This window comes from Aquarana catesbeiana, linkage group LG10 (assembly GCF_042186555.1).
Source record: "Aquarana catesbeiana isolate 2022-GZ linkage group LG10, ASM4218655v1, whole genome shotgun sequence".
In the NCBI taxonomy this organism is placed as follows: Eukaryota; Metazoa; Chordata; class Amphibia; order Anura; family Ranidae; genus Aquarana; species Aquarana catesbeiana.
The window spans coordinates 115256137-115278785 of record NC_133333.1 but is presented as its reverse complement, the minus strand read 5'-3'; the positions used below and the strand labels follow the sequence as shown (position 1 = coordinate 115278785).

General features: G+C 42.0%; 1 protein-coding gene across 3 annotated transcripts in view; it reads right to left on the bottom strand.

Moving 5' to 3' along the window:
* Positions 1 to 22649, bottom strand: part of DSCAML1 (DS cell adhesion molecule like 1) — a 440889-nt gene that overhangs the window by 81082 nt on the left and 337158 nt on the right. For 2 of the 3 annotated variants that reach the window (XM_073602485.1, XM_073602486.1), the window contains exons 8-11: positions 12217 to 12489; positions 6967 to 7245; positions 4633 to 4752; positions 4192 to 4368 (exon numbers count right to left, since the gene is read on the bottom strand). In XM_073602485.1, the coding sequence (XP_073458586.1) occupies positions 4192 to 4368; positions 4633 to 4752; positions 6967 to 7245; positions 12217 to 12489 (849 nt within the window). Of the gene's footprint in view, positions 1 to 4191; positions 4369 to 4632; positions 4753 to 6966; positions 7246 to 12216; positions 12490 to 22649 lie in introns of those variants that run through there. The other variant, XM_073602487.1, reaches the window with a different exon arrangement.

The window sequence follows — 22649 nt, the reverse complement described above, 5'->3', positions numbered from 1 at the left end:
TGGTTAGACCACATCTGGAGGACTCTGTCCAGTTCTGTTCACCAGTCCTCAGAAGGGATGTGCTGGAACTGGAGAGAGTCCACAGAAGGGCAACAAAATTAATAAGGGGACTTGACGCCCTCAATTACGAGGAACGCTTGCAAGCACTAAATTTATTCTCGCTGGAGAAGCGACACTTGAGAGGGGACATGATAGTGATTTACAAATACCTCATTGGTGATCCCTGCATAGGAAAAAAACGATTCAGTCTCAGGGAATGTAAGAGGACACAGGGCCACACAATGAGATTGGAGGAGAAGCGGTTTAACCTTAAACCGCGCAGGGGTTTTTTCCCTGTTAGGGCAATAAGGATGTAGAACTCTCTTCCACAATTAGTGGCGTCAGCGTGGAGTATGGATATTTTTAAAAGACTCTTGGATGTGCATATTAAAGAACACAACATACAGGGATATAAATAATTATAGACACTGACACATGTACACCTACAAAGGTTGAACTGGATGGACTCAGGGGCGGATCCAGGGGGGGGGCAACGGGGCAATTGCCCCCTCCGAGAAATGCAGGTGAGTGTCACTGTGTGTCACTGTGAGAGAGCCGCCGAGCGGCTCTGTGAGTAAAAGAGCCGCCGGGCGGCTCCGTGAGAGAGAGAGCCGCTGGGCGGCTCCGTGAGAGAGAGAGCCGCTGGGCGGCTCCGTGAGAGAGAGAGCCGCTGGGCGGCTCCGTGAGAGAGAGAGCCGCTGGGCGGCTCCGTGAGTAAAAGAGCCGCCGGGCGGCTCCGTGAGAGAGAGAGCCGCTGGGCGGCTCTGTGAGTAAAAGAGCCGCTGGGCGGCTCCATAGGTGACAGAGCCACCGCTGACATGTGTTTGTGAGCGGCTGCTGGCCAATCAGGGGCAGGCGGGCGGGGGAGCAGAGAGATGACATCATCTCTCACCGCCCGCCCTGCATCCCTGCAGTTCCCCCCCACCATGCAGGCAGCTGCGGCAGCAGAGAGATTACATCATCTCTCTGCTGCCTGTCTCTGGGACACAAGAGACCACCTTAGCAGGTGGCAAGTGACAATCTGCATCTGGTGACAGGCGACATGGCACGTGACAATCTGCAACATGTGGCAGGCGACGTGGCAAGTGACATGCAAGTGACAATCCGCAAACGTGGCAGGCGACGTGGCAAGTGACAATCTGCATCTGGTGACAAGCGACGTGGCAAGTGACAATCCGCAACATGTGGCAGGCGACGTGGGAAGTGACAATCTGCATCTGGTGACAGGCGACGTGGCAAGTGACAATCCGCAACATGTGGCAGGCGACGTGGCAAGTGACAATCTGCATCTGGTGACAGGCGACGTGGCAAGTGACAATCCGCAACATGTGGCAGGCGACGTGGCAAGTGACAATCTGCATCTGGTGACAGGTGACGTGGCAAGTGACAATCTGCATCTGGTGACAGGTGACGTGGCAAGTGACAATCTGCATCTGGTGACAGGTGACGTGGCAAGTGACAATCCACAACATGTGGCAGGCGACGTGGCAAGTGACAATCTGCATCTGGTGACAGGTGACGTGGCAAGTGACAATCCGCAACATGTGGCAGGTGACATGGCAAGTGACAATATGCATCTGGTGACAGGTGACGTGGCAAGTGACACACTCGGGGCTCCCACTGATTCTGCATTATGGTGAGTTAAACTATTTAATTTTTTATAACAATGTAATAATAGTAATAATGCACTTCAATCATCCTGACACCATAACAACCATGGTGCCGTGATGATTGAAGCGCCAACACCAGCCATTTCCCCGATAGATGTACCCCAAAAAAATATATTTTCTGGCAGTGCCCCTCCCGAGACTAGACTCTGGATCCGCCCCTGGATGGACTATTGTCTTTATTCAACCTACCTACTATGTAACTATGTAACACTGTCTTACACAGGGGTACCTTCGCTGGAACAACTGATTGATCCCTAATAAGGTCTTCTGATGTTACTGTACACCACGGTCACTTGTGCAATTAGGAGGGACATGCAGAGCCCTTGTCCTCTCCATCTGTCCAGCTTATTACCGCTACCTCACTCCCAATAGTGGTATGGGGTCCCGCCATGCACCCAGCATGGAATCCATGCATGCACTTCACTTGACTCTTCCTCTGCCATACCTATGTACAGGATGAGGGCCCTGGCAGTGCAGATCTGCTCCCGTTTCTATGGGAGATGAATTGCTGCTGAAGGAGTGCCGACAACATCTCCCTCGCTGCAGGAGGCTTTCTCACCTGCCACATCTACATGCTTAATGACAAGCTGCTAGAAAGACCTTTGCTACACTTGTTAACCACTGTATCTTCACACTGACACCCTAGGCGAAACCTCATTTTGTCGCCCCCCATTGGCTCCACCCCTGACTCCACCCCCTTTGCCCTGCCCATGTATACCCCACTTTTTTAATGAAGTAAAAGTTGTAGATCGACAGTAAGCTGCAAAGGTGTGCCACATCCAAAATTAAATGTACCAGCAAAAAAGGAAATTCCCCTAGTGGTGGACTTTAAAGGCACATGTAAAAGAGCGTAGAGAGAGTATGTAAAGTATGAACAAAAATGTATTGATTTGAAAGCATAGTAAAAACAACAAGCAAAAAATATATCAAAAGAAATTTTTGTATGGAATGTGCATCATGTACTTATACACAGATATGATGTTGATACCAATATTCTTGCACCCGACGCGTTTCGGAGTTACTTAGCCTCCTTCCTCGGGGGTGGATATCAGTTTACAGAAAATTCTATATTGAAAACAATATATTAACAAGAGACGGTAAGCATATAGGTCTATATAACCATACAAGCATACATACAGGCTATACTTTTTCATTTTATTCCTACTTACATTGGCACTGTGTAGGCTGACTTGGTATTCCAGAACAATTAAAAACAAAGGCACTGACATTGTCTGTCTATCCAGCGTATTCCTGATTACGGTAGATTGAAAAAGTATAGCCTGTATGTATGCTTTTATGGTTATATAGACCTATATGCTTACCGTCTCTTGTTAATATATTGTTTTCAATATAGAATTTTCTGTAAACCGATATCCACCCCGAGGAAGGAGGCTAAGTAACTCCGAAACGCGTCGGGTGCAAGAATATTGGTATCAACATCATATCTGTGTATAAGAACATGATGCGCATTCCTTACAAAAATTTCTTTTGATTTATTTCTTGCTTGTTGTTTTTACTATGCTTTCAAATCAATACATTTTTGTTCATACTTTACATACTCTCTCTACGCTCTTTTACATGTGCCTTTAAAGTCCACCACTAGGGGAATTTCCTTTTTTGCTGGTACTTTTTTAATGAAGCGCCCATAAAATGCAGCCCACCAGTGCTCAAATGCAGCCTCACCAGTGCCCATTAATGCAGCCTCACCAGTGCCCATCAAATGCAGCCTCACCAGTGCCCATCAAATGCATCCTACCAGCGCCCATCAATGCAGCCTACCAGCACCCATCAATGCAGCCCATCAATTAATGTTTGCTTGCTTCCATTCATTCGGGAGTCGGGACACAGACACAGTCCTCCACCGGCACTGTGCCTCTAACACTATGGGGGTTATTTACTAAAGAAAAATCAACTTTGCACTGAAAGCGCACTTGGAAGCAACGTTGCTGTAGATCCGAGGGGGACATGCAAGGAAAATAAAAAACAGCATTTTAGCTTACACATGATTGTATGATAAAATCTGCAGAGCTTCCACTCATTTCAGATCTACCCCTTAGATTTAGAGCGACTGCACTTCCAAGTGCGCTTTCAGTGCACTTTCAAGTGCACTTGCAGTTCAAAGTGGATTTGCCTTTTGTAAATAACCCCCTATGTGCGAACGGAACGGCGGCTGCCTGCTGATGTTGAGAGTTAATTGCTTGCTGCAGAGAGTAGGAACACCAGTGGCTGGGCACCCTAGGCAGCAGTGCGCCCTAGGTGGCTGCCTAGTTTACCTAATGTTAGCACCGCCCCTGGTTTTTTGTCTCCTAAAGTAATTTTGCATACCACTATCTTCAAACTGCATGGTTTCTGTTACTTCTAACTAAAAAATTGTTCTAATATACAATCAATACATTAAAATACATCCCAACTGATCATTCTGTTTATCAAATACAAAGAACAGCTGAGGCCAAAATACAGAGACCTTACTTATTGTTCTTACTTTTCACAGTGAGGAACATAGACTTGCTGATATCAGTGCCCACTCCATTGCTGGCCTGGCAGAGATAGTATCCAATGTCCTCTTCCAGGACATGACGTATTAGGAGTGAACTGTTAGGCAAAATCTGGATTCGACCTGTGAGAGGCACAGGGTGGTACTGCTGAGGATTTCCACTACCTAGGGAGAGAGAAATGAGCAGACGCCTGATTAGAATAAAAAGAGATGGGCACTTCCACAATAGTAGAGCATAAATTTAATGATTCGTGACAAAGCAAGAGCTGCAATCCACAAACTGGTAGAGCACATAACAGATTAATACTGCAGTTCTTTCTCAGAAAGTATACGAGACAACGCATGTCATCACTGATACACAGAACACCAAAACAGTTTGTATTCAGAAGCATGGCTTTGCTCATAAATAATTTTAGGATAGGCATATACCTTTAGCATGTTTCCATACCACCTTTGGCGGTGGATAGCCATCAACTGAACAATTCAGGACTCCAGCTTTGCCATAAATTCCATCTTGATTGTTAGGCTGCACAACGAATCTGGGGGGCACTGTGACAGAAAGGAAAAGATCAGCATCCATTTTACTGCAGATCTCAATAACAGGGTATTTATAATGCATTTCATTACAGCTGCACATTTAAACTGCGGAACATTTTTCTTTGAAATTGTCTTGAAAGCACAGCATTGATTTCCCTCACAGGATCTTATACCACTGCATTATTTACTATAAAAACATTATAGACAGCTGCAGAAATTTCTAGATTTGCATATTACGGAACCGCAAACACATTACGTTTTGCAGAGCCTTGCTCTATGAGCAACTTTGAAAAAGATTATGCAGAGAACTGCAGCTCCCTACTTTATTTATAGAAGTATATCTCAAGTGCCAGTACTACTCTCAAGGTTTTAGTTCCAAACTGAGCCTGATTTGCAAGATGAACCCGGCACAGCCCCTTTCTCTTCTGGTCAAACGAAAACCCCCTTCCCTAGATCTTAAATGACCCTGCCTCCCCTTATCAAACTTTCTGCCCAATACACCAGTGTCATGAAAGATGCAAGCAACCGAGTACTGCACCTTACTTCCATCCAGCACATCTCCCTCAAGACTTTGTGGACTGAGCATTGCACCTTATTGTCCCTACATTCTGTCAAAAGCTTTCCTGGTATGCACCTCATTTTGTACTAGATCTGTCCTGTACTGTTTATTCTGAGCAACACAGACCACTGAATATTTATCTGTATGTGTTTCTACTCATTATATATTCATGATTACATCAACATGCAGCATTGAATCACAAACTCATTACGTATTCATGCTTACATCAACAGACAGCATTAAAAACTCGTTAAATCCACAGTGCCCATTAACCTGTTAGAAGCTGCCTCTTAAAATGCTAGCTTCCAAGCAAGAGGGTATTTTAACCATTTAATGCCAGTATGCTGTTTCAGTTTATCTCCTTGTACAAGTTGCTTTTTTTGTCTTTATGAAATGTAAAAATACTTTTTATACAGAAAATGACAATACTTTACTTTTTTATGACCATTCATTACAAAATGAAAATATTTTTTAAGCCATGAACATTGTTATGGCAGCACTAATGAAAAAATACCTAGGAAAGCAACAGGAATACAACACAAAAGCCCACGTCTATATAGGGAAAAAGGGATTCCAAAATATAACTAAACCTTGACTGATGAAAGGGTGGTTGGGTGGAAGAAGCCATAGTTCTGTGAGTTTATTAAGTCTCTAATGGAAATATACTGTATACTGGTATTGTATAGGTTTTCCTTATTTATTTATTAGTGTCCAAGATTAAAAACAATGGGAATTCTTTTTACAAGATGTTAGCCTGTCTGTCAGAAATTGTTCCCAATTAGCCAAAAAAGCATTTGTAAGGCCATGTACTGATGTTTCACAAGAAGACCTGCCTTGCAACTGGCATTCCAGTTCATCCCAAAGCTTTTAAGTAAGGTTGGGGTCAGGGCTCTGTGTAGGCCATTCAAGTTTCTTCACACCAAACTCATCATACTATGTTGTTACAGAACTAGCTAAGTGAAAAGGGGTACAGTCATGCTGGAAAAAGGGCCTACCCCAAACTGTTGCCACAAGGTCGGAAACACATAATTGTCTAAAATATCCTTGTATGCTTTAGCATTTATGGAATCCTTTGCTGGAAACACCTGGATTCAATCGTTTAGAGGGGTGTTCACATACTATTGGCCATATAGGTACTATAAGTGTGAGGGTCAGATATCCACAAACTTATGACTACATAAGCGTATATTTGGTGGCTCACATTCACTAGTTATTATTAACCATTTTCCCTGTTATTCATTTATGTAAAATTAAATCTGTTAATGGGCAACATCTACAAACATGATTCATTAAATAAGCAGAGGAAAATGTAAATTAACCCCACCTATGTGCCCCTATTTTGTTGATAGCCACAGTTTTGGCTCATTTTAAGCTGCGAAAAGTATCTATGATGTATTTCGGGGTGTCCACAACAATAAAAAGTGTAACTAGTAAGGGGGATTATATCCATAACAAAATACAGTTAAGGAACAAGCATATGTAGCAGAACTTCAAACAATGTCAAACACTTATGAGTACAAACTTGTAATATCGGTTTGAACATCATGGATTGACAAATGAAGCTCAACAGACAAATATATGGATCTTAATACCAGCCAACATCACACATATAAGACTCATTACATACAACTGTAAATAAGTTATCCACTCTGGTGGCCTCATCTTACCTCGTACAATTAGCTGTCTCTCCCGGCTTACTGTGGCTGCATCATTACTTGCTATACAAGTGTAGTTTCCGTTGTGCTTGAGAGACACACTGGAGATCTGCAGGGAGCTCATGAATTCCTTGGTCTCAATGGTGATGCCAGATCCAGAGACAATAACTTGTCCGTCCTTGCGCCAAGTGATGCGAATTGGCATATCTCCAGATGACACCACACATGGGATATACAGTAGCTGTCCAATGGAGGCAGGGGGAAACTCAAATGGCTGAATAAGTGGGGGCACTGAAATATAAAAAATAAAGAAGCTAACATCAAAAACTGTTAGTCCTTAGACAGATATCTATACATATATATTTTTGTGTCGGTACGTTGTTATTACAAGCAGGTAAATATTAAGATGCCTGTCTGACAGTACAAACATAGAACATCAACCTCAGCTAGTCTCCTCCCATAGTTCATACCTCTCTGACATAATTCCACTACTATTAAGCCCATGGGAGGGTGAAACACGTCAGAGGGCATGGCCTATGGGAGGGGACTAGCTGAGGCCAATCTTCCATATCTAATATCACTAGGCTGATATGTGTGTGACTCTGTTCTCTCTTGTTGGATGTCTGTATCGTTGAATTTGGTGGACTCAGTTTGGAGCAGAGGCACCATACTCAGAGCTTGAAGTCACCAGGTAGTGCAATCACAATAACTTGGAGTGGTCCTCTTTTTATGGTGTTACATATCTGGTAATATTGATAATTTATTTTTTTTACTAGTCCAATACTGTATATACTGCAGATTAGCAATGAGCGATTTGTACTAAAAAAATAGGCTCTACTATTTTAAATAGAAGGCGCTATATACTTTTACCATCATGGATCTTGTTTGTTTTATGTGGACCTTGAAGGTCCACTTCATAACTTTGCACCTATGCCAAAAAGCTGCAGTACATAAAAAAACAAAAAAACCCCCGTAGGACATAAAGTTAATATACTTATCTTACCCCCAGTGGCGACTTGGAATGCCAAGTCGCCAAAATCTTTCCATGTTGGAGAAGCAAAGAAAATAAATGGAGCATGTTTAGTGCAAAGTCTGCTTTAAGTCATTTGCCCTGAAAAGTGAAGGTTGTATTTTGCCCATGAAAGGCAAGGCAAAAGGTTCACTCAAACACGGACTCCAGGTGCTATGCATATTTCCCGTTGCTTCCTACTGTTCTGCCTGGTTGCTCCTTGGAAGCCAAGTAAAAAAATATGTGGACTCATCCCTGCCTCATGTGAGAAGGATTTGGTGCCTGAGCAGCCAGTTACTAAGCACTATGTGTGGGAGAAGTCACATGCTCCCCCATACAAAGAAGTATGAAGTATTTGGATACTTCTTTTCATTCCCATCACGGCAGAAGGAAAGGAATGCAAGTACTGTATGTACTGCTTGTGGGAACACCAATAATGTAAACCTGTTGCTTTGCACTGCATGGGCAAATCACAAGTTTTATTCAGAGAAATGGATCTATGAAAAAAGATGATTGTTTATGAACCATTCAAATCACTCAAATAGTACCCCAAAAAATGGAGAGAAGAAAAACAAAAAGCAGGAAGAACCTACAAAGGATACATTTCTGTTAGAAGGGGAACAAGATGTAGTTACTGTAGATGTTGTGGTAGACCAACGTGGTCTGCAACTTGGATAAAGGCTTGCGGAGAATGTTGATGGTCACAAACAATGTTAAAGGAGGGCCAGGACCTTGACCCTCTGGGTGGTAGGTGCTGGTATGCTAATCAGGGAAAAAAGTCCCACAAAAAAAGGCCATCTCTGTAGAGGTTTTTCTAGACTCTAATGTAGTCTGCAACTTGGATGAAGGCTTGTGGAGAATATAACTGTCTCCATATGTTTGATGTTCACATACACAATGTTGGCTCATTTCAAGACTTCGTTGGTAGGTGTTGATGCAATAATCAGGTATGGGAAAGAAAGCCGCATAAAAAGGGATATCTGCCTTCAGTTTTTGGGGACTTTTATACCCATACCTCATTGAAAGCATGTGACCGATTATATCAGAAAATTCACAGGTCACCTAAAAGAAGGGTTAGAGGTCTACACTTTAAATTACATTATTGCTGAGATCACATTAAGAAGTAGACGGGGGCTGTTCTCCTTGGTCAGATTGAAATATGAATGTAAGCTGATTTGTTTCTTAAGTAATCATATAAATAAACGTGGTGAGTTGTGTGGTCTTTAAGTTTGTTCCTGTAATATTAGTACAGTACATGCACACCACTGAGCATAAGCACGAGAGAAGCTGTGCAGACATACACACAGGGAGCTGTGCACAATCTCAGTCTACCTCTCACATACAGTTCTATTCATTAGGAAAGATCTCTCCCCGGGTGCTTCTGAATAATTGATGCACTGGAGCAGCTTTTAAGTCTTCAGCAGATCTGGGAGACCACTACGGATGTATTATTTTTTAAAAGCCAACAAACACAGCAAGCAGGGGATCTGAGTAAAGGGCAGGGCCTTAATGCGCTGTGTTTACACAGTGGGTCCCTGTGCTGGGCCTTGTCAGAGAAACAGATCAGGGATAAGGCGGAGGCAGCATAGGAGGGCACACCATGAAAGATGAAATAAGTGCACTGTGGGACCATATGTAGCCATATGATTTGTGTGAAGCAGCATAAATCTATATAGAATTTCAGAAATTATTCAATTATATTACACTATAGTGAAGTGCAGCGCTGTATTCATCTGTCCTCAATAGGCTAAAGAGCAGAAAACTCATTGTACTAAACCAATGACCCTGATTTTAATATATCTGCAAAGCATACTGTAAGCTATTATGTTTCCTTTTTTACTCTAGTAAGTATATTGGTTTTATGCACATTTTCCCAATTAAAGTATTTATTAAAAAAGTATATTTCATTATGTATAAGCTGGTTGTGGTTGTACTGGTGCCTTGGTAATTAAACAGCTAAGTATTGCATGTGATTTTTTGTATTCATACTACCATTTTTTATTTTTCTGGACAAGTGTTTGAAGATACCCCAGTGCATTGACCAGAAAAAGTGCGTGAAACTTTTGAAAGCTTGTGCAAGAAAGTCAACTGATACTGCATTCTTATGCAAAGCACCCCAACGCACCTGTATAGTGTAAACAGGGCACATAGAAAAAAAAAATTCAGCATCTTTGCATCGACCCTGCGTTGACCAACAGAGGTCCTCACAGCTCAATGGACATGGTGGCAATGAGTGCAAATAAAAAAGTATCACATACTGTACTCAACAGTTTTTTTAAAGAAGAAAAATAAAGTAAAAAGAAAGGTAAAAAACTGAAGGGAAATTACTAAATACTTTCCCGTAAGACTCCAGGACTTGTAGGTGTTTAAGAGATAATAGACAGGGAAACATCTTTAACCTTTTATCCTCCATGTAATGCATATGTGCAACAGCAGGGAAGGTGGGCCTTAATGCCCACACATCGCTCATATGCATTTATGGTCGCCAAGCTTTATGTGCTGACAGCTTTCAGTCTCTGTGTGCAATTGAGAGCTGTGGGATGTGCTTTTGATCATATGACCACTGTGGGAGCCAATTACAGTGATTATGTTTTTGGAAAGTCCATCCTGGCTGTTAAGACCCAGTTAGAGGATAGCAAGGAGGGTGTGGGAGGGGGTTAAAAAGTACCTGTCATAATAAATGAAATGCCACTGCTGACTTGCTGTGCTTACACATGATCACTGGATGTTAGTGACTCACTGTTTAGTGAAAAAAAGATAAAGAATAAAAGCCTTGAAGCATGTATGTTCTAAAATATGACACCAATGAAAAGCTCCATTATTTTATCCTGGCATATTCCTTTTTAGTCTAGTTTTATTAAAGAAAACTTGTAATAAGAAAACGGTAGACTGTCATTGCCAACTTCTCTCAATCTCAGCCCAACTACATTGAATCCCTGGTCTTCGTACACTGCAACGATGATGGCCAACAAACTTGAAAGCTCTGTGAAAAATTGCTTCGTAATATTAGGCTGTGCTATGAACCAGTGGTTCTAGATGCAGTTGGCTCATGCAGCATACATAAATTATTTCTGCCCATTTTTTTTGGATGACTTGTAACTACCTTCTCTTTTAAAGTGGTTGTAAACCCTGTTACACCACTTTACCTACAGGTAAGCCTATAATAAGGTACTGCACAGTTTAGGAGATATTCACTGTATCTGCATGTGCCGACGTCATCAGCACATGCGCACTAAAGAAACGGCCCGTTCGTGCCATTTCTTCAGGAGCCATGCCGTGACCAGCGGCTTCCGTGCGGGACTGATGTCATCGCGGCTCCGCCCAATCACAGCGCCGGAGCCCGTGAACCCGGAAATAACTCCGGGAGACATGTTGCCGGTCACAGCTTCGATCTAAGGTAAGCATTTCATAATGAGTTAGTATGCGATGCATAATAGCTCATTATGCCTTTGTCTTGCAGATTTTTTTTTTTTTTTAGTTTACAACCACTTCAAAGCAGCTCTACTTTACTTCATAGTGTCGCAGGAGAGGGATTCCTGGTACATTTTAGCCCACCTCAATTTAGTCTGCCTGATTAAATATTCTCATAGGTTACCATAAGAAAACTTTAGGATTTCTAGATGTTCAATAAATAATGGATGGAGCAGCCTCTTTAACCAACCTCTGCAGTTACAGGGACTGTGGAGCAGCTCATCTTGAAATTTCACTGCATCACTGATATCTGTTGAGTTGTTGTCTCAAAAGTTTATCTCACCATGCTTCCACCTCCCAGCAGTGACTAGACAGTCTTTCTAATCTCTAATATAAACACAGATCCTGAGAGCCCTGACAACAGGATGAACTGAGTTTTTCAGAGATAATGACTTCAGTACTTCTTCTGTGAATTGTGCTCCACTGTATCTGCAGCTACAGAAATCAGTGCTAGTAAGCATTTAGAATACTCACTTTTTCTGTGCTTCTGCTGCAATTTATTAGGTTGGTGGCAAGGTCTCTTTAAAGTTCATTTACTGCTTGTTAGGTTAATACTTGATTTTTTTATAGTCTGCCCACAGTTGCACTTACTTTTCAGAGATCACAAAGCAAATAAATGTATAAATTCTCAAATACTATTAAAAAAAACAGTAAATGTACAGAATAATATGGAAAAAAAGTAGTATGCAATGTATTTCTAGATACAAGTATTTGTTTTCATTTTATATATCGCTTTAAATTCTCTCTAAATTAACCAGTAAAAGTGTCCCTGCCCCTCTGACCTTTCACTGTGATGTGGACACTTTGGCTGATAGAAAGTTGGGGCTGTATTAGAACACTGCAGAGATATTCTCCTTCATCCATGCCTTTCTGGACATCGCTCAGCATTAGGGTTCCGTTCTCAAACACAACCTGTCTATGGTTATCAGGTAGCAGCAAAGAATCTTTGTACCAGCTGATGAAGTAGTAAGGGTACCCAATTACTCGGCAGTGAATGAAGCTGTCTCTTCCAGCCACTGCTGTTAGATTCTTCATGGGCCGAATACTAGGAGGTCCTAAAGTGGGTACAAACAATGTACATTAGGTGGACACAAATCAGTAATGCATATCATAGCTAGGGGCAAAAAGAAGGGGAAGAAAAATGCATCCCACCACCAGTAAGAGACAATAACAAGCCAACATCATTCCAAAGGACAGGTGTCTAGGGACAGGATGAGACATTCTAGGAGGAGAAGTCAAAGGTAGCAATGTGGTGCATGAAGGACATAAATGGTTTAAACAACACACTGAAATAGAGCACAGATTAAAGAGAAACATTTAAAAAATGTATGGTACAAAAATTATGTCTGAAATGATTTATTTAATGAACACAGAAAATTTCAATGCACAAATTAGGAATCAAAAGTTTACCTTTGACCAAGCATGATGTGTAAATGTGTCAAAATGCAGAGCGAATATTGCCTAAGGCTTGTCTGTAAGGGCTGTGTCTACTAACCAGTCTCTAAAATTCACATCTGATGAAAGGATTCTGAGAACAAAAACTGGTGTTTCTGTAATCAGTAAAGGAGCAATATTCCTTATATACCACCTGGAGCTCAAGCCAGGGGGGTTTCTAGGCAGCACACAGCATTTGGGGTTGTCACCCACATCAACTTCATCTAATGAATGGGACATCTCTCCAAAACCTTTTGTACTAATAGTCTGCAAATTTAAAAGGGGAGGACTCCAATGAAGGATTGAGCTCAAGATACAATGTTTCTTAGAAAATATTGAAAATTGTGGACTGTCTCATGATTTGCTTACCACTGATTTCATTGTATCACCATATGTTTGTTCAAATTCTGCCCTATTCCTACTCGCATGACATAAAAGTGAACCCCTGCTTTGTCTGTGCTAGGTAAAGCAACATGCTTACCAAATTCTTCTCTCCCCAACTTCAAATAACTTTCCCCCTCTCCCCAAAGACAGATCCTCTTTAAGGACAAAGGAAAATTGCACTGACCCATCCAGATTTTAGATCGTCTACCAGTCTTCAAATTTGAGCACTCATTCATTTGTAGAACCCTCCTAGGTAAGTTTCTAGGAAGGCTAGGTAAAGTTAGGCTGGCCATACATTAGGCAATTTCTTACTCAATTTCCTTTAGATTTACCTACAACTATATAATGCAAGGGCCTGCCTGATTGCATACAAATTGAAAGTGTTTAGGTTTGACCTCATATTATATGGTTTTGGTAAATCTAAAGGAAAATTGTATAATGAGAATTGTATAATGTATGGCTAGGCTTAGTTTGTTTTGCCTCCACTGTAATCAGTGGAGCAGTTCGTGATGAGGCTGTTCTTGGCTGCACTAGTTGAAGTTTGCTTTCCCCTGCCTTCCTGAAGATTCCAGAATGTAGTGGGCTGGGAAGGCAAAGCAGCAGCCTGAATATTTATGTTGTTTCAACCAATTCCTGGGGGCGTGTGCCCAAAAGATGGCTGGGGGAGTACCTAAATAGTCTGGGGTTTGGAGCTGTCCTGTTCTTGTCCAGGAGGAGACGTTCGCAGCCTAAAGAGCTGCTGCCCTTCCAGGCAGCCCAGCTGAAATCCTACCTGTGCTCATGGAGGTCTTAGCTGTGGAAAAGCTGGGGGGGGGGCCTATTTTGCTAAGAATATCTGTTAAGTTAAGTGAGGGATTTCACTGATGATCCGGTCTGAACTACTCACTGCAGAAATGTCTGTCTGATATTGGAAGGAGGCATCCAAGTATCCAGGGATGTGCGTACAGACCTGAGAGAAGGATCCTAGTGACTGTTGTTGCTACCATCCCTTGTGTATCAGTACTGGTGCTTGCCTGGCCTGGGATATTTCTGTTTCAATAGATTTTTATTGGATTTGGCCTGGGATATTTCTGATAGTGTCTCAGTGCTGTACACTTTCTGAGTCATTTCTAGAGGGACTGTCCTGAGAAGTAGTGACAAAATGAAGAGTGCCCTCAGATTGCTGCTCAGCATTCATAGAGTATCCCACAGCTCCCTATGCCCTATCCAAGTTATTCAGCGATACATTTAAAAAAGGCAACCCCTAGACTATTCAATGAGCCAGAAGAGTGATTGTTGCTGTGTGCCTGGCTGCTGTCTCACTAATCTGGGAAAGAAACCTGGGGCAAATGAGCGGGCCCTTTCGGGGGTGAGTGCTACAGCTTCATCAGACTAATGACACTGCAATGAGCATCTTGGTTTCCAATGTATTGACTTTCTTGAAGAATGGTTTACAATGTATTGACTTTATTCAACAACTGTTTCCAATGTATTGACTTTCTTGAAGAACTGTGTATTTCTCTGTTGCACCTAATTCAGGACTTTGTACTGGAATGGTGAAGATACATTTAGACATTGTATTTTTTACATGTAAAAGCTCTATGGACAGGAGTACAGGAGTTCTTGCATTTATTGAATTTCAAAGTCCCAAGAATTACAATTCAGAGTGTCTCTAATGGGATGAGTCACTTTGACTCAGGAATGTGTCAAAGTGACTCATGGGTGTGTGTAAATGTGAGATGAAACTTGAAATTAGTAAGGAACTGTGTTGCCATGCTTCTGTTTGCTTCAAACAGGATTTGCATTCCCATACAAGTCCACCGGGATGCAAAACCACCTGAAGCAGGTCAGGAGGAGATCAACTGCAGATTAAATGCACCTTCCAAATAGTTCTGAATGGTCTCAGAAGCGTCTCAACATGATAAACAAAGATAGTCAACACAGTCCCCAAAACAGCAGCTAAAGGTCATCCTGTTAAACATGTTAAAAGAAACCTAGAGCTCCACCTGCTGACTGCAAATGCAACTATTAATATCCAGTAGTTCATGTTTTAAAGCGTAACTCCACTTTTTTTTGCGAAAAAAACATTTCCCCCTAATCTATGTACACTGCAAGGATTAAAACAACCTTTGTTGCAGATTCCAACCTTTTGTTATTCTGGAGAAATCCATGTGTGTTTGCCTGTGCCTAATTGGAGTGGTTTCATAATTATCAATCAGCTGTGGCAGCTGCAGAGCACTAATGAAGAAAGCTGCTGGGCCTTTAGACGTGTTCCTATTGAAAGTATCTCACCAAAAATTAAATTTTTGTTGCAGGGGATGCCTGAAATCTGACTTTTATCTTAGGCAGATTTCTGGGAAAATTGGTAAGCCAATCACACAAGCAGGAAATGATGTTTCTAGGGAGTAGTCAGTACACATTCTGTGTACAGAACAACTCCAGGTAGCCATATTGCATTGCATTTTACAGAAAATGACAGCAGGTGCAGATTGAAAAGTAAAGGTCATTTTTAATAACATTCCATTACAATATGACTTGTATTGCAATTGTACACACTATATTATTTTTTCTTTATTTGCTATTTTTTTCCCCAACAAAAGTGGAGTTACCCTTTAATGAAAACCACTGTTAAAATGTAGTTAAAATAACAAAAATATGTTCAACATACCACATGTTCCCTTTAAAAGGACTGTTTAGACTGCCCTACCTATGACATTGTTTTTTTGAACATTTTGTGTAACTGTCCAATCAAAATCTTATTGTGTATGACCATCTTAAAAGAAGCAGCATTTTCTGTTCTGATAGCAGCAAACATCCTCCAGAAACAGGAGACTGTTATGAATATTTATCAAACAATGAATTTTACTGGCATCATTTCAAAGCTCCTGCACATTCACACAACAAACAGGCACAGATTTCTGATAGTAATCACTACGCTGTAGGAGTTCTAGTTTTCGTGTATTGTTAAATGGGTGCTTCTCTGAATGAGGGTACAGGCATATTTGGCAACCAGTGTTTTGTGTACCTAGGGCTTGTAAAAAATTGTATGGTGCTTAACCTGATCACTGCTGGAAAGTGATTACAAAATCCACAGACAAAGCAGAAATATTGCCTTTAAAATTATTGTAAATACTATAATACGTTATGTTCAACCTACAATATTCTGTTTCTAACACCATGCAAATACTGCATCTTATAATATTCATGTAATGCCATAGCAAACAGCAACGTTTAAAAAGGTCACTTAACAAAGCCATGATAGTGAGGAAAGCAGAAACAAAGCAGAGTTCAATTCTCACAGGACTAGAGATGTTTTATAAATCAATCCATGCACTTTAAACTGACTCGCATGTACATACAAGTCTAAACAATTCATAGCCTGGCACTGAAAAAGGTTTACTGAACATAAAGCGATTCATTCAGTATCTTTAAACGTTTGCATGAATAAATATTGTGATACATCATAAAAGCGTAGCATGTGTAGCACCCTCTAGCTAGTGTGCTAGGTGTACATAGTTTAGATGTCAGAGTAGGCAAATTGGCTTGGCTGAGGGCCAAGTCTGGGTTGAATCTGAGTCAGGGATTAGAGACTCATTCTGACGCTTCCCCCTATTTTCTGGAACCTTGGAGAAGCTTCCAGATGTAGTGGGTGGAGGCTAGGAAGGGCTGTTTGTAATACTTATGAGGGCCCCAGCCAATCCCCAGCAAATAGGCTGGCAGGGGGCAGGCCACCTCATAATTAGGCATGAGTCATGCCATCAGAGGCTGTCAGGTGGAAGATGGAGATGGAGTGCTGATGAGGCTGTCGTAGGCCTTTGCAGATTGCCCCCTAGTCTGGGGGGGGTTGACCTCGGGTCTGGGGCTCGGCCGCTGGAGTTGTGAGAGGACAGCGGGAGCAGGTCAGCATGTCTGGGAGATCTCCTGAGAGTCAGGCTGGCGGACTGTGGAGAGAGTGTCAATCTAGCGGACTGTGGGAAGAAGTTAGCCTGGAGAGATAGTGAAAGGGGCAGCTGCAGCCAGGCGGGCTGGCAGTGTTGAAGAGGTGGTGCTGGGATCAGTGACCACAGAGAGGAAGTGCTGGGAAAGTGTGAGCTGTGTCACCCTATCTGTTCTCAAGTATAGGGGGCTGCGAGTCCCTGCCTGTAATGGGCCTTTGCTACAAAACTACTACAGGGTGACATAGCTGGGTTCTGCAAGCAAGATTATGCTGGTGGAGGAGGAGGAGCCATATATAGGAGAAGTTGTCCCTGAAGTCTGTTTGAAGTCAAGTGGGCATCCCACAATTTCCAATCCCTATCCAAGTTCATATCCCTCATTTATAACAAAAAAATCAAAGTCATGGACGTTTTTCTGACTCTGGAGTGACTGTGCAAATTCGGTGTGCCTGGCTGTGTAGGGTGGGGGATCCCAGTTACTTGCAGCTCCTTAGGGGTTGCACTACACTAAGTCACATGATAAAAGGCTGCAGCAGGGGGCTGAATCAGCCATTTGTGAACACTGCATAAAAAATGCACAGGAGCCAGAATGTACACGATTGTGTAATTTCAGAGCCAACATCCCCATCCATGATATAAATGCTGACCATGGATAGTGCCTTAGAATGTGACTCCATCTTTCTGAAGAGGAAATCATTGGAAGGCATTATAAGAAAGAGACCTACAATGTGTGGGAGAAGTAAAAACCACCTGGAATGGTTGCATTTGCACGTTACCTAGCATGCATGTTTGTATGGGCAAAAAAATTACATTTATTATAAAACACTCACACAATTACAAGTGCTCAGTAACGGCGTAATATGTGGCGTAATGTTTGAGCATACTTTATATTACATATATATTATATACATACCCGCTGATCCTGCCAAAAACTTGCCTGAATATCACTTCCTTGTATAGGGTGAGAACGCTGATGGTGTAAAGGTAAGAATGATGGTTCAATCAGTGGGCCACTTCTGCATCCACTAGTCAAGACTGCTTAGAAGAATGATATGCTGCCATCACAACCATCAAAAACATCACAACCAACTATCCGCCCCTACCCAAAGAGCCAGCAACAGTGGGCCCAACATTCCCAGCAAACAGGTGTTTTAGAAGCAATTTTGGGCTGGAGAAAGCCAATGCAGAAAGGGAAAATGCCTCATTTGGACTTCCATCAAAGATAGTAATCAATTTCTTTAAATCATGACTAGGAGTTTACAACTACTTTAGCAAGAAACAACATATAGCTGATGCTAGGTCCAATTTATTTTTGTATATAAAAAGTAACCAGAACAATGAGTGATTTGGACGAAGCACAGATTTGCAATTTTTGAATCGATAAGATAGTATTGCATTAAAGATAGAAAAGTCGGATTTTCCGACAACAAATGTTCGATGGGAGCTTGTTGTCGGAAATTCTGACCATGTGTAGGCTCCATCGGACATTTTCCGTCGGAATTTCAGACAAGCAAAATTTGAGATCTGGATCTCAAATTTTTCCGACAACAAAATCCGTTGTCGTAAATTCCGAACATGTATACACAATTCCGACGCACAAAATTCCACGCATGCTCAAAATCAAGCAGAAGAGCCGCACTGGCTATTGAACTTCATTTTTCTTGGCTCGTCGTACGTGTTGTACGTCACCACGTTCTTGACGTTCGGAATTTCCAACAACATTTGTGTGACCGTGTGTATGCAAGACAAGTTAGAGCCAACATCCTTCGGAACACATAAACCTATACCTATCACCAGCTTGTTAACCACTTAAAGACCGGCAACCACATATATATTGCGGCAGGGCGGCTCTATTGCGCGAAACAATGTACCTGTACGTGGTTTCATGCACAAGATACTGTGCGCGTGCGCGCTGCATGGTGGTCCACCGGCCACCCTCGATCTCTTCACAGTGAGGCAGAATGGGGATCTATCTATGTAAACATGGCAGATCCCCATTCTGTCAGGGAAGTACACTGAGATTTTCTGTTCCTTGTAATCAGGAACAACAATCTCTGTGTTCTTCCTGTCAGCACTTCCCCTACATAGTTAGAAAACACCAGCAGGGCACACATTTAACCCTTTGATCATCCCCTGATGTTAACCCCTTCCCTGCTAGTGTCATTTATACAGTGATCAGTGCATTTTTTTCAGCTGTGGTGTCACTGGTCCCCAAAAAGTGTCACTTAGGGTCAGATTTGTCCGCCGCAATGTCGCAGTCCTGCTAAAAATCGCTGCCATCACTAGTAAAAACATTTAAAAAAATAAAAAGTCCATAAATCTATCACATTATTATTATTAATATACAGGATTTATATAGCGCCAACATTTTGCGCAGCGCTTTACAACATGGGGGCAGACAGTACTGTTACAATACAATTCAATACAGGAGGGATCAGAGGGCCCTGCTCATTAGAGCTTACAATCTAGAAGGGAGGGTCAAGTGGAACAAAAAGGTAATAGCTGTGGGGGATGATCAGATGGAGAAAGTGAAAATACAGTTTTTAGGTGTGGGTAGGATAGGCTTCTCTGAAGAGGAGGGTTTTCAGGGATCGTCAAAAAGCTAATAGAGTAGGAGATAATTGGACAGATTGGGGTAAGGAGTTCCATAGGATTGGAGAGGCTCTGGAAAAGTCCTGGAGGCGAGCATGGGAGGAGGTGATGAGGGAGTTAGCGAGCAGGAGGTCTTGAGAAGAACGAAGAGAGCGATTAGGTTGGTATTTTGAGACTAAGTCAGTGATGTAGTTGGGGGCAGAGTTGTGGGTGGCTTTGCAAGTAGTTGTTAGTATTTTGAATTTCATTTGTTGGGTGAGCGTAAGCCAGTGGAGGGATTGACAGAGAGGAGTAGCAGACACAGAGCGATTGGTAAGGTGGATGAGTCTGGCAGCAGCATTCATGATGGATTGAAGCGGGGATAGACTCTGTAGAGGTAAGCCAATGAGGATGGAGTTGCAGTAGTTGCAGTTTGTAAATGCTATAACTTTTGCGCATACCAATCAATACACGCTTGTTGGGATTTTTATACCCAAAATATGTACCAAAATACATATTAGCCTAAATTTATGAAGACTTTTTTTTGGGATGTATTATAGCAGAAAGTAAAAAATACAGCACAAAAAATAAAAACCACAGAGGAGATCAAATACCACCAAAAAAAAGCACTATTTGTGGGAAAAAAGGACATCAATTTTATTTGGGTACAGCGTTACACGCCCACGTAATTGTCAGTTAAGGTAATGCAGTGCTGTATCCAGTAGTGTATTTAGTGTATTTAGGTTTTGTGCTGCCCTAGGCCTGACTAAATGCGTGCACCCCCTAATTTAAATATGACCCACCCCTTCCTGTCAAGGCCACACCCCTTGCTGTTTAAGACCCGCCCTGAAATTTTCGAGTGGGGACACTTCTGAGGGCCGGGGGGGGGCAATGGATTCCCTTAATTTGCATAGATTTCCTCTCACTTCCTGTTTGGCTATGGAGCAGGAAGTGAAGGGAAATCTCTGCAATGGGACAGGGATGGTAAAAAATATTAACCCCTTTATTACCTTATTACTTTCCTTTTTTTTATTACCTTATGCTTTCCAAAATGAAAAAAAAAAGTGTTGCCTATAGTTCTACTTTAAGCTCAAATTTGTGATTATTTTATGGAGAGGACTAAGAAGATATAACCATGCCAATGGTGCAGCAGAAAACATATAGCACAGTGAGGAAGGTTTGTGTTCCAGGATGATAGGACAGTCAAAATTAGAAGCAGGGCCCCCCCCCCCCCCACAGTTGCAGAATGCCGGCCGCCCGCACACCGGAAGCAGTTCGGCTGCTTTATGGTGGCGCTAGACTAATTTGCCTCTCAGCCCAGTCCGCCCCATGAGACTGGCACTACACTAACAGTGTAGCACAAGCTGGCGGGACTCTTCCTGTGCTGCACCCCCTGCAAAGTGCTGCCCTAGGCCTGGGCCTTGTCGGCCTAGGCCAGGATACAGCATTGGCTGTATCACTAAAAATGTCTTGGTCATTAGGGGTCTAAATCGTTCCGGGGCTGAAGTGGTTAATAGAAAAAAGTAACTTTGGAAGCTCCTGCTCCCCTGTCCAGTGCTGTGCTCTGCTGTGAGTCTCTCCGCATCCTAAATCAGTGAATGTCATTCGTTGGTTTTACATTTTTTTAATGCTATATTTAATATAGCATTAAAGTTTTTACTTTAACAAGGCAGTAATGAAGTGTATGGTGCCTATAGTAGCCAATCATATTTTATCCTTATTTTAAAATTATCACAGTCAGATCGATGAAATATGCTGTATGTTAATATTGTTAAAATATCAGGGACAACCTGATATTTTGCAAAAGGTTCAGGGATTGGACTGCTGAGGACTGGGGTAAAGTCATTTTCTCTTATGAATCCCCTTTCCGATTGTTTGGGGCATCTGGAAAAGGTGAGTGCTACCATCAGTTCTGTGTCATGCAATTAGTAAAGCATCCTGAGACCATTCATGTGTGGGGCTGCTTCTCAACCAAGGGAGTGGGCTCACTCACAAAACAGCCATGAATAAAGTATGGTACAAAAACATCCTCCGAGAGCAACTTCTCCCAACCACCCAGGAACAGTTTGGTGACGAACAATGCCTTTTCCAGCATGATGGAGTATCGTGCCATAAGGCAAAAGTAATAATTTAGTGGCTTTGGGAACAAAACATCTAAATTTGGGGTCCATGGCCAGGAAACTTCCCAGACCTTAATCCCATTGAGAACTTGTGGTCAATCCTCAAGAGGCAGGTGAACAAAAAAAACCCCACAAATTCTGACAAACTCCAAGCATTGGTCATTGATTATGCAAGAATGGGCTGCCATCAGTCAGGATGTGGCCCAGAAGCTATTTGACAGCATGCCAAGGTGAATTCCAGAGGTCTTGAAAAAGAAGGGTCAACACTGCAGATATTGACTCTTTGCATAAACTTAATGTAATTGTCAATAAAAAGCCTTTGACGCTTATGAAGTGCTTGCTTATACTTCAGTATATCATAGTAACATCAGACAAAAAGATTTAAAAACACTGAAGCAGCAGACTTTGTGAAAATTTATATGTGTGTCATTCTCAAAACTATTGGCCAGGGTTGTACTTTTTTGTTAGGTGTAAGCTTTGGGCTGGCCTATACATACAGTGCCTTGAAAAAGTATTCATACCCCTTGAAATGTTCTACATTTTGTCATGTTACAACCAAAAACGTAAATCTATTTTGGATTTTATGTGATAGACCAACACGAAGTGGCACATAATTGCAGAGTAGAAAAAAATGATAAATGGTTGTATACATTTTTTACAAATAAATATCTGAAAAGTGTGGTGTGCATTTATATATTCAGCCCCCTTTACTCTGATACCCCTTACTAAAATGTAGTGGAACCAATTGCCTTCAGAAGTCACCTAATTAGTAAATAGAGTCCACCTGTGTGT